At 39.3% G+C, this 15,039-nt stretch overlaps 1 protein-coding gene across 3 annotated transcripts in view; it reads right to left on the bottom strand.

The window, feature by feature from the left end:
• Positions 1-15,039, bottom strand: part of SRBD1 (S1 RNA binding domain 1) — a 257,032-nt gene that overhangs the window by 18,995 nt on the left and 222,998 nt on the right. For all 3 annotated transcript variants that reach the window (XM_045011858.1, XM_045011857.1, XR_006578521.1), the window contains exons 19-21: positions 12,446-12,552; positions 10,039-10,215; positions 5,711-5,887 (exon numbers count right to left, since the gene is read on the bottom strand). In XM_045011858.1, coding sequence (XP_044867793.1) covers positions 5,711-5,887; positions 10,039-10,215; positions 12,446-12,552 — 461 coding nt within the window. The remainder of the gene's footprint in view (positions 1-5,710; positions 5,888-10,038; positions 10,216-12,445; positions 12,553-15,039) is intronic.

The raw sequence follows: 15,039 nt of genomic DNA on the forward strand, positions 1-15,039 counted from the left end.
AAACTGCAACATCTGGCATGCAGGTTATATTTCAGCGAGACTGACAATTTGGGAATCTTGTGCCTCTATTTATAAAAGGGGTTTAAAGATGTGGTTTAGCATTATGCAAGTGGGAATGTTCTTTTGCAAATTATACAATTGTAAGACTTGTGTCTAGTATAAGCTGATGTTACTTAATGTGGTTGGCTACATACTGAGAGAGAGTTCTTTTAAATGTATTTACAAGATTGCTTAAACTAAAGATTTATGCCTCAACCAGATTTTGTGTATCTATAATGCTCTTTGTTATCAACAGTCAGGTTTGGATTCAACAATAAACTTAATCATATGCTTAATATTAAGCATATACTTAAGTCTCATTGAAATGTAGTGTCTGAAGTTAAATGCTTTGCTGAATTGTGCCTCATCTGGGTGTTATTTTAAGATGTGATTATTTATGTTTAGGTCACATCTTGTACATTTGCTGAGGCAAGGGCTAGGGATGACTGTTACAAGAGTACACTCAACAGCCAATGCCTGTTACAGAGTAGATTCAACAGCTAATGGGCAGTATCCCAGCTTTTATGTAACTGAATTTCACCACCTAAGGAGCCTGCACTAAGGGCAGGGGATGATGCCCTGGGAGATGGTAACAGAAAATTTTGCTTTCCAGGGAGGGAGGCAGCAGAAGGAGGGTGGATTTTCCAATCTCTACTTTCTGCCACTGAACATTTGCTTCTGTGCCCTTTCAATTACCTCCCTGGTTTGCACAGTTCCGATTCCATCAGGGGGACGACACCCAGTTTTCCCAAACTGGGTGACTACAGGAAGGAGGTAGAAATTCAGTTAATTGGCACCGTGTCCCACCATTTGCCAGTACAGTGAAAAGAACTGTTGGATTCCATTTTATAATGCAATACTCAGAATAAGTAGTTTATCTTACAGAATGTGAGAAGTCTTGTGACATTGCTGTTTTGTTTACTTCATGTCAGAATTCCCAGAAGCACCCCCGTTACTTTTGCAGGTTGTTCTACCAAACAAGAAGATTGACCTCTAGCTGCATATGGAAAAAAAAACCTTACTCCCTTCTACTGGGGAAAAATACAGTTGCGGTGAAATGAATTTCAGATTTATAGACAAATTAAACCACTCATTTTAATCCTCATCCAATGTTCTTAATGGCTCTAGTGCACATTAGGAATTTATCATACAAAAATAAACCATGAAAATGTTTTTTATATAAAGCAGAGTTCCAAAATTTTTTGAAACGATCAACATTTTTAAAAACAAAATTAGTTTCCAGGCTATGACTCTGATTGACTTCAACAGGGCAACTTGTATCAGTAATGCAAGCAGAATTTAGTCCATTATCTTTCAGTTGCTTTTTCATGAACATAGATCCAGCAATGAAGAATTATGCCCTCCATGTGATCCAGAGCTCATTCAGTCAGTGAGACTATTTCCATTGAAATCAAAGGGCATTGGATCAGGCCCCATATACTTAACCAATGTTGAAGTTTGAAGTATTAGTAGAATTTTATCCTTAAACCATATTTATCCAACAAACCAGAATGAGTCTAGAACAGCTGTTTCATGAATTCTGCTTAATTACATAGGTTATAAGCTATTTTTAAGTGCTGTTTTCTTTATAATCCTTCAAAATACAGATAAAGAAAAAAAATTATAAACAATAATATTTAAACTGTATTAAAGTTGTGATGTAAATTGCCAGAAGAAAGGTAATTCAGTTTACACTCTGTCCTAACGTCATAATGAGTGTCAATTTTAATATTATATTTCCTGTCCTTTGTCAATTTTCTGCAGAACTATAACTTTTCTCTCAAGTGTAGCTATCTGCAGTCAATAATGTTGTTCATCTGAATGAAACCTTTGGGAAATGCCTATTGCATCCAGCTACATCACATTAGCAAAAGGCACTGCCAACCTATAGGATAAACTCAAATAAAAGGGAATTGGTATTAAAAGCTTATTAAAATAATTTACAGATATCATTATTGCATTCTTACCTTCATGTTATGGGTGAGTACATGTTCACATCTAGTTTACCCAGGAGCTTTTCTATCATTGACTGAAACTAAAATAAATAAATGTCTAATGTAACAACCATGCACTAGTCAGCAAAGTCAAGACTAATGCAATGCCTTCCCTGACTGGAAGTAATCCTAGGAATGGTTTCATTGTTCACTTACTTTAAGTTACCTACTTGGTTAGTTCATTATCTTTCTTGCTCCTCACTTTAGTTAGATTCTCCATTTCTCCACACCTAAGCAACAGAATCAAGTGGTGTGCTTCTGTGTAAGCATACCAGATGACACAATATTTACAACTTTAACATTGGTCTAAATATTTCAGCAGAAATATTTACATTGAGAAGCCAAAATGCTCAGTCAGAAGCACAATGGGCAGAATTATTCAGTCAGAAAATGTCTTTTAATTACTGTATTAGAGACTAAATTATATGAAACATAGCATGGCTGGCAGCCGTACGACGTTGCTGTGGTCACTTCAGAACTCAAAAAGCTAAACAGGGTCAGTACATAGATGAAAGAGCTCCAAGGAACTTTTAGGTGGTGCATGAAGTGGAGCTGGTGATTCAGTAGGTGGCAGTCTTTCCTCTGAATAACTGCAAAGACAGTACCTCATATGATGTTAGCAAGCACTAGCCTATGGATCAGGTATCAAACTAAGGTCCTTACCACTTCTGTCAATTAAAGACTCCATGACACTTTTTATAAGATGTGCTAACCCTGGGGTCCTGGCCAAATTCTAAATCAGGTAATCCCTCTGGAATTTCAGCTGGATATGGTGATTAAGATTCTTATTTACACTAAAATTCCTACACTCCACTTTCCACAGCAAGAATAGTATAAAGGGGTCTTGATGTAAATAAGAATAAAGATCTATTCTTTATTTTCTATCTTTCTTTGGTCTATGGTGGTGCTGCATACTATTATATAACTCTTGTATTCCACACAAAAAATGGCTGTACTTCTGTTTCCTGAAGTGTTCCTTCTATATTCCTCTCAAATGTAAACAGGTGATGTGGGTCTTAATTACAGTATTAACAGGAGAACCAGAAAGTGAAATTGACTATAGGAAAAAGTGAAACTAAGTAGTCTCTGTTCAGTTTTCAAGCTGAATGAAATGTAAAACCAAAACAAACTGCATGAATGCAGACAGGTAATTAGAGTTTAAAATGATTTCATTTTTAAATGTGCAGTATTACTTTTAACAATTCTTATGTTTAAATCTAACAATGTCTCTTTCATGTTTTGAGATGTTCTGATTTGCCAAGTGAAATGGGGTCTAACACTCAACTCAGGGACATTTCTCAGTGTTTCTCTGTAACATAATAATTTTTGGACATTACAGCTGATTAATTCCAAAATTTCAGGGAATATTCTACGCATCAGTGGCCAGAATCCTATTGATTTTGGTGAAAAAATCAGAAAAACTGAAAGGGAGAATGGAGGACACACACAGAACCCCTAGAGAAGGGAGAATGGGGACTGCAGTATGGGGGCAAGGGGAAATGGGGGACACAAAGAGTCCCTGGCATAGAGGGAGAATGGGGGACCCTAGTCCTGGGGAAGGGGACATAGACGGAGCCCATGGCAGGAGGGAGAGGATGGAGTGGGAGTTGCAAGGAGTCCCTGAAATAGAACAGGATGGGAAGGTCATGAACAGGAGGGGAATGAAGTAATCCAAGGAACCCCTAGTGTCTGCAATGCACTCGGCCTACAGAAGCAACAAAGTGTGCGTTGATTGCGACCTTCTAGTAAGATATTATAGAAGTGCCAAGTACTTATTAGAGTATTACATTACTTTAAATATGGAAAATGGTCTTATACAGTCTGTCTAAAATTATCTAACTTTAAATGCTTTTATTTTTTTAATTTAACCATCCAACTTAATAACATAGAAAACACAAACTTCTTGTTTCTCTGGACACAGTGATATCAAAGAGTTCACAAGAACCCCAAAAGTCTAACTGCCACTTAAATTAATTCCAGTATAGTTTACAAAAAGTACCTGTTCAGTTTCAAAAATAAATAGGCACTACTTAGTTTATAGGAGGAGATAATGTTTTCTCATGAGGAAAGAAGAGTCTAATTTCAACCTTAGGGTGATGATAGAGAAGATCACATCTTAAGTAAGCATTTACCAGCTGCTTTGCCCCCTAACAAGGGAGGCACACATGGTCTCTGAATTACTGTTTTTTGTAACCTACAAGAAAAAACATTTTCCTCTCTCAGCAAAAGGTCCCATGCTAAAACTTCCAAGTATTTGGAATTTAAAATAGACATCTTAGCACCTGGTAAGATCTGAATTTAATTTTAAAGGCTAATGATAATGACACATTCATAAACGTGCAGATATACATACACAAACATATACACATTTATTTTAATGGACAATCTTTACTGAACAAAGAAAGTCTGTTTTATTTAGAAGGCAATCGCTCTTATGCTTAGACCAGCCAACACATTAACACACTGTATTAATTTGCAATTGGTGATTCTTTAGTACCTTAGCATAATTTGAACTGCATTTAAATGGTATTACTTTTAGGAATAAAGAAAACCATGGTTCAATTACCTTCAGGCAAAGACCGTATGGAGACCAGAATTGATAATAAATTCAGTATTAACTAGATACTTTTTCTGTTTGTTTACTTTTGCTAAGCACAAGTTACACTTACCTGAAATGAGGGCTTCTGATTACAGTGTAAACGTCTCTAAAACCAGATTTATTACTAACAAATCACAGATGCATGAAACACTTTGCTGATGGCCCCTCTTTGCTCTCATGAATAGTAAGGTGCTGCAGGTTCCACTGTGATAAACAGATTGCCAAGCAAGGCTGGGCACAATCAGAGACACTGAAGTGCGTTTGCTGGGTATAAAGTGATCCAATCCCGCTGATGTAACACCCAGTTTAACTCCCATAGCTTTGCTGAAAAGAATTTTACACCTACTACTATTATCACTTGGTGGCATTGCAGGAGAATTTAAATGTATGGAGAAAAACGGAAGGGAAATAATACTGCACAAAACATTAGGTTACAGAAAATGCAAACACTGCCTTTTTTATTTATTCCCATAATATACAAGATGGGGCTGGGACAGAGCCACAATCTTTCAGATTTACAGAACAATCAGCAGTTTGCTTCTGCACTTGATCAAGCAGAGAACCTGAATGTTATGGGGTATGGCATAATGGAGCTGGCAAATGGACGGAAAGGGGCTCAGTATAGGTGGCAAGGTGATGAGAGTCACACTTGGAAGAAAAAGTGAGAGGGCTAGTGGGAAGAATATTTGCTTGTATTTTAATAGTTGGAATGTCCAAAGATACAGCATAATGGCACCCTAATTCACTAGTGCAGTCTGTGTGCTCTACGTAAACTTTGGAACACATTTTCCTCACTGAAATAAAATTACAAAAACACACAATATTTGTCTGAAAATCGCCCTTTTTTGAAAAACTGAGAAAACATATAAATGGACAAACAAAATGGATTCCAGTCCTTCATTCACATGAGAACGTCCCTCTTTTGGGGAAGGGCGAGATTAGTGCACATGTACATTAACGCATATGTATTCTGGGTCCCCAAAGGTTTAACAAATTTCTCCATTATGTAAGAAAAATCACTGCTCACTGTTTAAAAGACTAATTGCATAAACTGCTCAGAAACTCTGCCATTGCTTACCTCTTTGCAATGTCATATGACTCTGGGTGGATACAAGTTTGGTCCAAAGGATTTGGCCATACTGCAACGTTTGCTGCTGGTTTGCTCTTCTTTTTGCCCCGTTTTTCGCTTGTGACTTGAACATCTGCTTTAGCCATAAGTGCATGACCTTCTGCTGCAAGCTTAGTTTGCTGATTGCTGTCAAAATTCAAAAAGAGACATAGTTCTTGGTATATGAACACCCTTCCAAGTGCCCACACACACAGACAGTGATCAGCTTTTGCAATTTGTTCATTCCATAAAGACTCAGCCCTTAATTGCTCATTTTTTTTAAATTACAAAATAAGATTGTGTTCTGGCTCCTTCTCATGGGAAAGAGAGGGTAAAAGCATAATATGATACTCAATATAAACTATTCACAGCGTGAACATAGGAGCCTTTGTTAAGAAGCATTAAAATGGCACAGCGGCACATTCACAAGTCCACTTAAAAAGTTATGGGAAGTGTGTCTCTCGGTTGCATCCAACTGCTGAACAATGCAGGGATTATATGGTTACAGGCAATAGAAAATAGCAACAAATGAAACAAACAAAACCACACCATTAAATTAGAGTAGAGGACTTAGAAATAAGTCTTGGGGCTAAGCTCGAGACAACTGACTCCCAGCTTTGCCACAGACTATGTACCTTTGGGCAAGTCATGTGACACACAGTTTCTATTTCCCTACTTCACAGGGTGCTGAGAGGACTACTTCATTAATATTTGTAAAATTTTTAGATCTGCAGATGGAAAGCACTGCAGAAGTGGGAGCATCCATATACTATACATTGAACAGGACATTTCTGTCATCCTTTAGAGCCAGATACTACAGTAATATATTACTGTTTAGAAGTCTATCTCCCAGAGAAATACACCTAGGGTGATATTGTGGGGTGCAGCCCAGGGGGGTGGGGAGACTACAGTTGCCTTAAGCCATGTTTGTGCCCTCCCAATCCTAGGCTGCTCCAGGGGTCAGAGCTCCCCAGGTGTAATTTAGACAGCCCTGTGGGAGAAGTGCTACCCAGAATGTCTGCAGAGCTACATGCTGCAGCCCTGCCAATCATCCATCCTCCCACCTCAGGGTCTGGTCCCTATGCTATGGCTTGTAAGGGGATCCTCGGAGGACAGCATAGAGCTGTCTGTCTCAGTTTCTCTTCCAGGAAATTCTTTCTCAGCCAGATCTTGGGCTTCTAGAAACCCTTTATGCTGCTCTGGCCCCATTACCTGGTGTAAAAGGAATGGAGGAGGGATGAGGATCTTACCCATAAAGTCATATTGTGTATTTTATTATTTCTTGTTTAACTATGACACAATGTATCTTAATTGTAGTTTTCACGTGACCTACCCTAACGCTGTCTTAATAAAGTCAGTATAACCTTCTCCAAATATTGCATAAACTTTCTTAAACCTTTTTTAAAGAAGGGAGAATGTGTATATAGAATTTGCACTTACACACTACTAGTATAATGTTATTCATACATTTCTAACTAGACAAGTGCAAGCAAACACAAAAATTAATTTTTCTATACACTGATGATGTTTTCAGATAATATTTAGTTAACCACATTAATCAATTATGGAGTTTCACAGTGAAATGTACTAGTGATGTGGTCAGTGAAAGTGCTCATGTCATTTTAAAAGAAAAACAGCAATAGAAAATACTAGCTAGATACAATATGGCTAAGTTAGTGCTATGGGATAACTTATTTTGTTCTGTTTTGTTAAAACGTTCCAGACTTTTCAATAGTTGATATTTAATCTTGAATGTTGCACTGGTATGAGATTTTTCTATTTCATTCTCCACTTTTTGTTTTGTTTTTAAAGGGGAAAATAATCCAGAGCCATGTAAGTACTTGTAAATTCCTTGACCCTAGGCCTATGCTAAAAGATTTCTGTAACTCTTGTTCATGCAGAGCTTATCAGCTCTACAGGGTCCTTACCCACAACAGCTACAACAGAGATGTCCTTAACAGAGTCATTTTTGACTAACCTATTAAGTTCCTGTGCAGCTTGCAGGCTTTACTAACTCTACCACCTTTGAAAATGGACTGGACTTGAGTGTCCTAACAGCTATCTTTAATGGAGCCCGAAAATGTCTGAAATTGAAAGGTTTAGCAGATTTCTCTATTTTGGAACTTTATACCTTTATAGCTTTATTTTTATGTCTCGGTGAAATCTACAGAACAATTCAAGTCAGAAGTGTTTAGGTGTCAGATGATTATGAGTTATATGAGCAGCGAGATCAGATGGTAAAAATATTTTTTCACTCAACTAGCTGAAATGATTTTGCTCAAACCAGGGCTAAGACAAAACCAGGGAAATCCCAGACCAAAAGAAATTAGTTTGAAATGTTTGGAACACTACAAAACTTATGGTTAAAATTATTACCACTTCAGAATAGTCACTAGGCATTTTATAACGCATTTATGAAATATACTAGTTATATCCTACATTCTCAATGACGTAAGTTCAATCAATTATTTCTACAGATTTTTAAGAACAATTCAGATATTGAACAAACTGCAAAGTCACAAATAGTTCTAGGGTTTGACTGCCCCTACTGGTAAAGGGAGTACTAACTGGACACACCGTCTGCCTGAGTGGTGCAGCTACATCCTATCCTGGGAGGAAGAAAGGAAAAGAGACTTGCCCTCATGTGAGCTGTGCTTTTGTCACTGCCACCCTTCCCTGGCAATTCCACCAAGTGAGGGCAGCTTTAAAATATGATTAGGGCATCAAATGAGTCCTCACAGTGAAGTCTCCCTAGGATATAAATTGCTCATCTCATATCTTTGTACTCAGACCTGCTCAGCACTGCCCACTGTTGTGGCAGTGTGGAATAGCTCTGGGCCCTCCACCACAGTGTTCACCACTCATACATTGGTTTCCATCAGTGGAGTGAATCAAGCTCTTGACGCCCAGAAAGAAGTTTAGACTGTTAAACTTCTTTCAGATCAATATTTTAGGTGAGAACTGCTATGTTTTTGTTAACTTGCCAAATATAAAACATGGGAACTAGCACAAATAAAGCTCTAATGCTGATGGCCCAGTGGCAGAGATGTACTGGCTTCTGGCCCACAACAGGATATCTTTTGTTGGTTGGGCCCACCAGAAATGTTGCAGAGGCAATGCAGTCAGGGCCTAATTTTGACTCGAGTTTTTCAATGCAGCACCTGATTTTGCAAGACATGCATCGATAGGCATCTGTTTATCTGATATCAGGATTAGGCTCCTGGCCTCCACAGCCGACCCATCGGGTGTTGCTAGGGTAAAAATTCTCCGACGATCGTGCACGCAGCGCGCACACACCTAATTGGAATCGATATGAGCAAGCACTCGAAAAATGTAATTTACAAACAATTATGCATTAAAAACACCCCTGTGAGTTATTAGTATCTTACAGATGGAGAAACAGAGGCACAGAGAGAGAGACTAAAGAGATTTGCCCAAGGTAACTAATGAGTCAGTGGCAGAACAAGGAGTAAAACCCAGGAATCCTAATTCACAATAATGGGCTGTAGCTAAGGCTATGATTTTGTCACGGAATCTGTGACTTCCAAAGACCTCTGTGACTTCAGCCCTGGTGGCTGGGAGCTGCAGGGCCCTGCTGCCTCCGCAGCAGCAAGGAGCTGTGCGGTACGTCGCCCACCGCCTGAGGCAGAGTCCCCAAGCCGCCATGGACGATGGGGTTACCTCACAGCTCCCCACCAGCCGCAGCAGGGCAGGGGGATCCCTGCAGCTCCCCACCAGCTGTGATGGGGCAGGGGGACCCCTGCAGCTCCCCACTGCAGCAGAAGCAGGGGGATCCCTGCAACTCCCTGCCGCCGGGGCAGGGCAGGGGGATCCCTGGCAGGTCTGAGGCCGCCGCAGCAGGACAGGGGGATACCCAGCAGCTCCCTGCTTCCACAGTGGAGCAGGGGGGCCCCCGGCAGCTCCCCACTATGGCAGCAGAAGGATTCCCGCAGCTCTCCACTGCTGGGGCAGGGGGACCCTGGAGCTCTGAGTCCCCATGGGTGGTTATGGCCCCAGAGCTCCCAGCCACCCCGCAGCTGCCAAGCCACTTCCCATTTTATCATGGATATTTTTAGTAAAAGTCAGGGACAGGTCATGGGCTTCCGTGAATTTTTCTTTATTGCCGGTGACCTGTTCGTGACATTTACTAAAAAATATTCATGACAAAATCTTAGCCTTAGCTATAGCCAACAAACCCATTAGACACTCAATCAGCTCTGCTTGGTTGCTGCTTTGAGAAGGAATGGGCTTGTGAATGCATGGCTGTTACTGAGTTTAATTCACACCTTAGTAATTACCTGCAAAAGGTTCTTATATATTCTTGGTTAAACCTGATGAAGCCAGCGCACTGTTGAAAGGATTTTGGACCCAGTCCTTTAACTTCCTTGAGCTGTTCCCGACTTATAAATGGTCCATTCTTTTCTCGCCATTCAATTACATTTTTAGCCCTATTAGCATTCAGTCCTGCAATATGTCTGAGAAGCAAAGTTTTCAAATTATATTAGTTACAAATAAACAATAAGTAGTGCAGATACAAATTAACAGCAAGGATACAAACTGCTCATGGAAATCTGGGCCGGATAACACAAATATCAATACACTAAATAGTTTGCAAAAGCAGTGCAAGATCAAAGACTGAAGGATCCATCTTCACATGATCCTGCAAAAGGATCCATAACAAGTCTCTGGACTATCTGGGTATAAGGGTCTGTGTGGGAGGATATTTCTGCAGGATCAGACCCAAATCTGCATTCAGGTTCTAAGTGAATGGAAGCAGAGAATTGTTCATGGAGTGTCACTGATAGTGGTTCCAAAAGAAATAGCACCTGCAATTGATGCAAAAGACACAAAATAGCAAAGAGAAGAAAAATTTCCCCCAAACAGTCTCATCCTTCATGCAACAAAAGTTGGAATAGAGTGACAAACTCAGCATTGCTGAGATATCAGAATTATAAGGAGAATTTGAAACGTAACAACCCACAAAATAAAAATACTACTAATTAAGAATGAAAATTTTGGCAAGTCATTCTTAGAAATGTTAAGAAATAGATCATGATTTTAAGCTCTTATCTAGGCAGTGGATAGTGCATGGTAAGCCAGGGTGTTAGACTCTCCAATGCACATGCTTATTGCACACTAACTCAAAACAGGGAACCTGTGACAGCTCACTGGAAGTTCCACAATGCACTCTGACATACTCTCATTTCACAATGGCTTACAACAGCTCTTCTTGATGACAAAGGTATATACCTCAAAAATACAGCTCACAAAATTTCCATTGATCTTTAATCTGCCTCAGAGAACATATCTAACTTCTCATGCCTGCAGAGATATAACATGTCTTGTAAATGCAACAGGTGATGATGAATACATTTAACATATCACATACCTGAGCAGTAAGCAATGTTGGTAATCAGCCTGTCTGGGATGCTCTGTTTTCTACAACTTAGTTCTCAGGGACACTCATTGCTTTTTGACACAGTGTGCGCTATAAGGGGTGTGAACTGCAGAGCATTTGTGCTCTGACTGCCCCATGTAGACCCTGCTGGCATGAACTACAAGGTACCTAGTGCATGTAGTTCATGTAATGTAGTTCAAACAGGACTTCATCAGCATGAACTAAGTACCTTGTAGTTGCCAGCAGGGTCTAGATGGGGTAGTTAGTGTGCAACATGCTAACTCACATCTCTTTAGAGCACACTGCGGTGCCGTGTAGACAAGCCCTGTACAGAAGCAGAAGAGCATACTGGAGAATAGGATACCAGGGTGGGGAGTGGGGGGGGGGGGCATGATGACAGTCTTCAAGTATGGAAAGGGTTGTTATAAAGAGGAGGGTGATAAATTGTTCTCCTTAACCACGGAGGACAGGACAAGAAGTAATGGGCTTAAGTTGTAGCAAGGGAGATTTAGGTTGGACATTAGGAAAAGCTTCTTAACTGTGAGGGTAGTTAAGCACTGGAATACATTGCCTAGGAAGGCTGTGGAGTGTCTGTCATTGCAGGTTTTTAAGAACAGGTTAGACAAACACCTGTCAGGGCAGGGGACTGGACTAGATGACCTGTTTCAGTCCTACTTTTCTATGATTATGGGCATGACCTCCTCCCACTGTTTATTTTTAACAGTCCGCTGGACCAGATGGTTGAAATTTTCTGAATTTTGATTTTTCAACAGACAATTAGATAAAATTTCACAAAAACTTTACATAAAAAATCATAACATTTTCCAGTACATTATAGAGCTAGTAATTTTTTTTAAATGTACACATTGAAAAAGGGATACATTTTTCATGAACATTTTCCAGAATTTTCTCTCTGTTTTTCAACTAGCTTTATTTGTTATAATCTGTACAGCCATCTTCTCACAGACAGAACATTTGAAAATCCTTCCTTTGCAATATTAATATCATATTTATTATGCCATGTTATTTTTGAATGCTGTGTTTGTTTTATGATATGCGTTATTACTTTGAAAATATTTGTCTCCCTCAGAAGAATGGTTTTACCTTGCAGAACCACATCCCCTCTTTCAAAAAGCTGACCCTTAATACTCCAGTGAAATACTGTCTTAATATGTCATTTTCATGTAATTGGAAGTTTAACACAAGAGCCATTTGCTCCAGCTGAGTTTGAGTCGGATGGCAGACTAAACACAGACTCTGTGATCCAGAGCCATGTAATTACTGGAATAGGAAAGTATTCAACCCACCTTAATAGTATTTCAGAGCAGATGTTAATATCTACTCCTACAAAGCTGACACACTCCTCAACCACACTGTCCAGAGTTGCTTTGAGCAAAGTCTGTGAGACGTCATGCTGAGACACAAAAATACAGATATAGGGTTACTGAAATATTGGAACATGCATAAACGAGATAAATGAGAAGTGCAGACAATGGCAATTTAACAAAACATTTGCTAGTATATTGTCAACATAAGAAACAACATTACAGGGACCTCAAATTTAATACCACTTTTTCTATTGTAGAGTTACCTTAGCCCATTGATTTTTTCTTAATGTTTCTCAATATCTCTTTGCAAGAACTCTGTTGTGTGTCAAATTCCTAGAATATGCAGTATATTCTATTCCTTGTCAAATTAGACCTTTTTTTTTTTTTTTTACTGCGCTGGATAAATGTTTTCCTGCCTTATTTAAAATCAAAATTTAATGAAACACACACACAAAACAGTTAAAAATAGAATTAACATTGTATTTTATTATCTATACCTATAAATATAGATTTGTTTAGCCTGATAGTTACCTCCTTATTCTAAAATCCGATTTTAAAATTGTTATTAAAAAGACAGGTAGGACAAAAATTTCAAATTAATATCACTGCATAATAATTGGACATATTTGCACACATGAATGCTACATCTGTGCACACTGCAGCGGGGTAAGTATATACTAAGTGCCTGTCAAATTTTCCTTTTTTGACAACTAATCTTCATGTTGTTATAGAACAGCTCATTATTCATTACCCTTTAAGAGTAAACCAGATACTACATTAGGTCTGAGAACATGAAGGCTAAATTTCAACCCTGCATCAATAAAATACATCAAATTGCAAATGGCTATATTCAGAAGATTAGCAGATCCTTCACTACAGTAGCACTACTGAAAATTCTTCTAGCTTTTCATTTGTTTGCACATTTTTCCTTTGTTTTAATTAGTCATGCTTGTTAAAGATCAAAAGTTATGAAACTCTAGATACCAAAGTTTTACTTCAATCCACAACAATGCGAACTTCTCTATGAGCCCACCAATGCTTAGAAGTCTGACCTGAAGGGAGAATCCTTTCTAAATGTACAAGCTAATTTAATCACAATGTTGGCTTCGCTCTAGGGTTCTTATAAGTCACTCACATAAATCTGAGTTGATCTGTAGTGGTTCTGTGATGCATTTATTTAGGACATCATCTTGGATTCAAGCCAAAATCCCAGATATTTTGTCCAGTACTACATTTTATCTCCCAAGCCATTCAGCTCTTTTAAAGTTATTATAAATAAATATGACATGCCACCAGCATCAGGCTCCATCTAGTTATATTTGTCATTCATTAAACAATAGTTAATATCATAACCAAATCCTGTGCCAATGTAGCCCTCCTTATTAGAGCTAATCATATTGTAATGTACACTGATCGCCACAAATGTATTAATAAACTGACATGATATAAGCAGACCAAAGGAACACTCCTATGATAGACACCTGCACCCTCTCTCCTCCAGAGCCCAGCCATGGAGCACCCCTCCGAGCCCAGACACTTGCATACCCTCCCCCTTAGAGTCCAGGGATCCAGAGGGAGAAACAGCCTCATGGTGGATCCTGGGCTTGTACAGAATTTCCTTCATGCCACCTCCTTCCTTCAGGGCGTGCCAGGAAGTGCAGCTGCCCAGAACCCTCCAGCTCCCCCCCCCCCGCTCCCTCTCGGCAGTGTCCTGTATTTGCGAGCTGGGCTCCGCTGGGTCCAGCAGCCTCTAGTGGCAGCCAGCAGCTCTGTAGCATCAATTCTGCAGGAAAAGGGAAATTCTGCACAGAACATTAATGGCAAAGAATCCCCCCAGGAGTAATTTGTAGAGCTGCATATGTAGGAGTAGCCCCAAATAACAGAGAATGTAATCAACCACATTTGGCCTAATCTTTCTGAGAGGCTGTATGGCTGTGTGGACAAAACATGATTTGGCCACAGTGTCCTAGCTTTGATTCTCAGCTCTGCTAGAAGTGTCATGTGACATTTCAGATACAGTACTCAGTTACATCATCAGTAACACAGGGGGATGGTATCTGAAGCCTTGATCAATAGCAAGGATTGTAAAGTGCACAGAATTACCTCCACCAATAGGAGAGGTGAAACTTGAACTCATGGTCTTCTGGCTTCAAAGGGGAACTTTGGTGCCTGTTGTAGCTTGTGTGTTAAATGAAGAACAAATTTAGTGAGTGAGAGCAAACATGAAAAAATCTGTGAAGTGTTTTATTTGATTTATTTCTTTTTCCAGGAACAATTGCCAATGACTAAAAATTCATAGGCCTCTCAAAGAATGCTTTGCATTTTTCACTTTTTAAAAAACAAGTCAGTGTGTTTCAGCTTCATATTAGAATTTAAGAAATAAGGGCTATCAAAGGAAAAATCCCACTGCAACCTTTACCATGGAACCATTATTAGTTCCTCGATAATGCTTACCATCACACATCCCACATTGCCTTTATACCCAAGGTTGTATGTTTGACTTGCGGCTGAGGTCCGTATTTTAAAAGATGTTGGTGAGCAAAGTGAGAGAGGAAAGAAACAAGAAACCCCTT

The sequence above is a fragment of the Mauremys mutica genome, chromosome 3 (assembly GCF_020497125.1).
Source record: "Mauremys mutica isolate MM-2020 ecotype Southern chromosome 3, ASM2049712v1, whole genome shotgun sequence".
Taxonomy (NCBI): Eukaryota; Metazoa; Chordata; order Testudines; family Geoemydidae; genus Mauremys; species Mauremys mutica.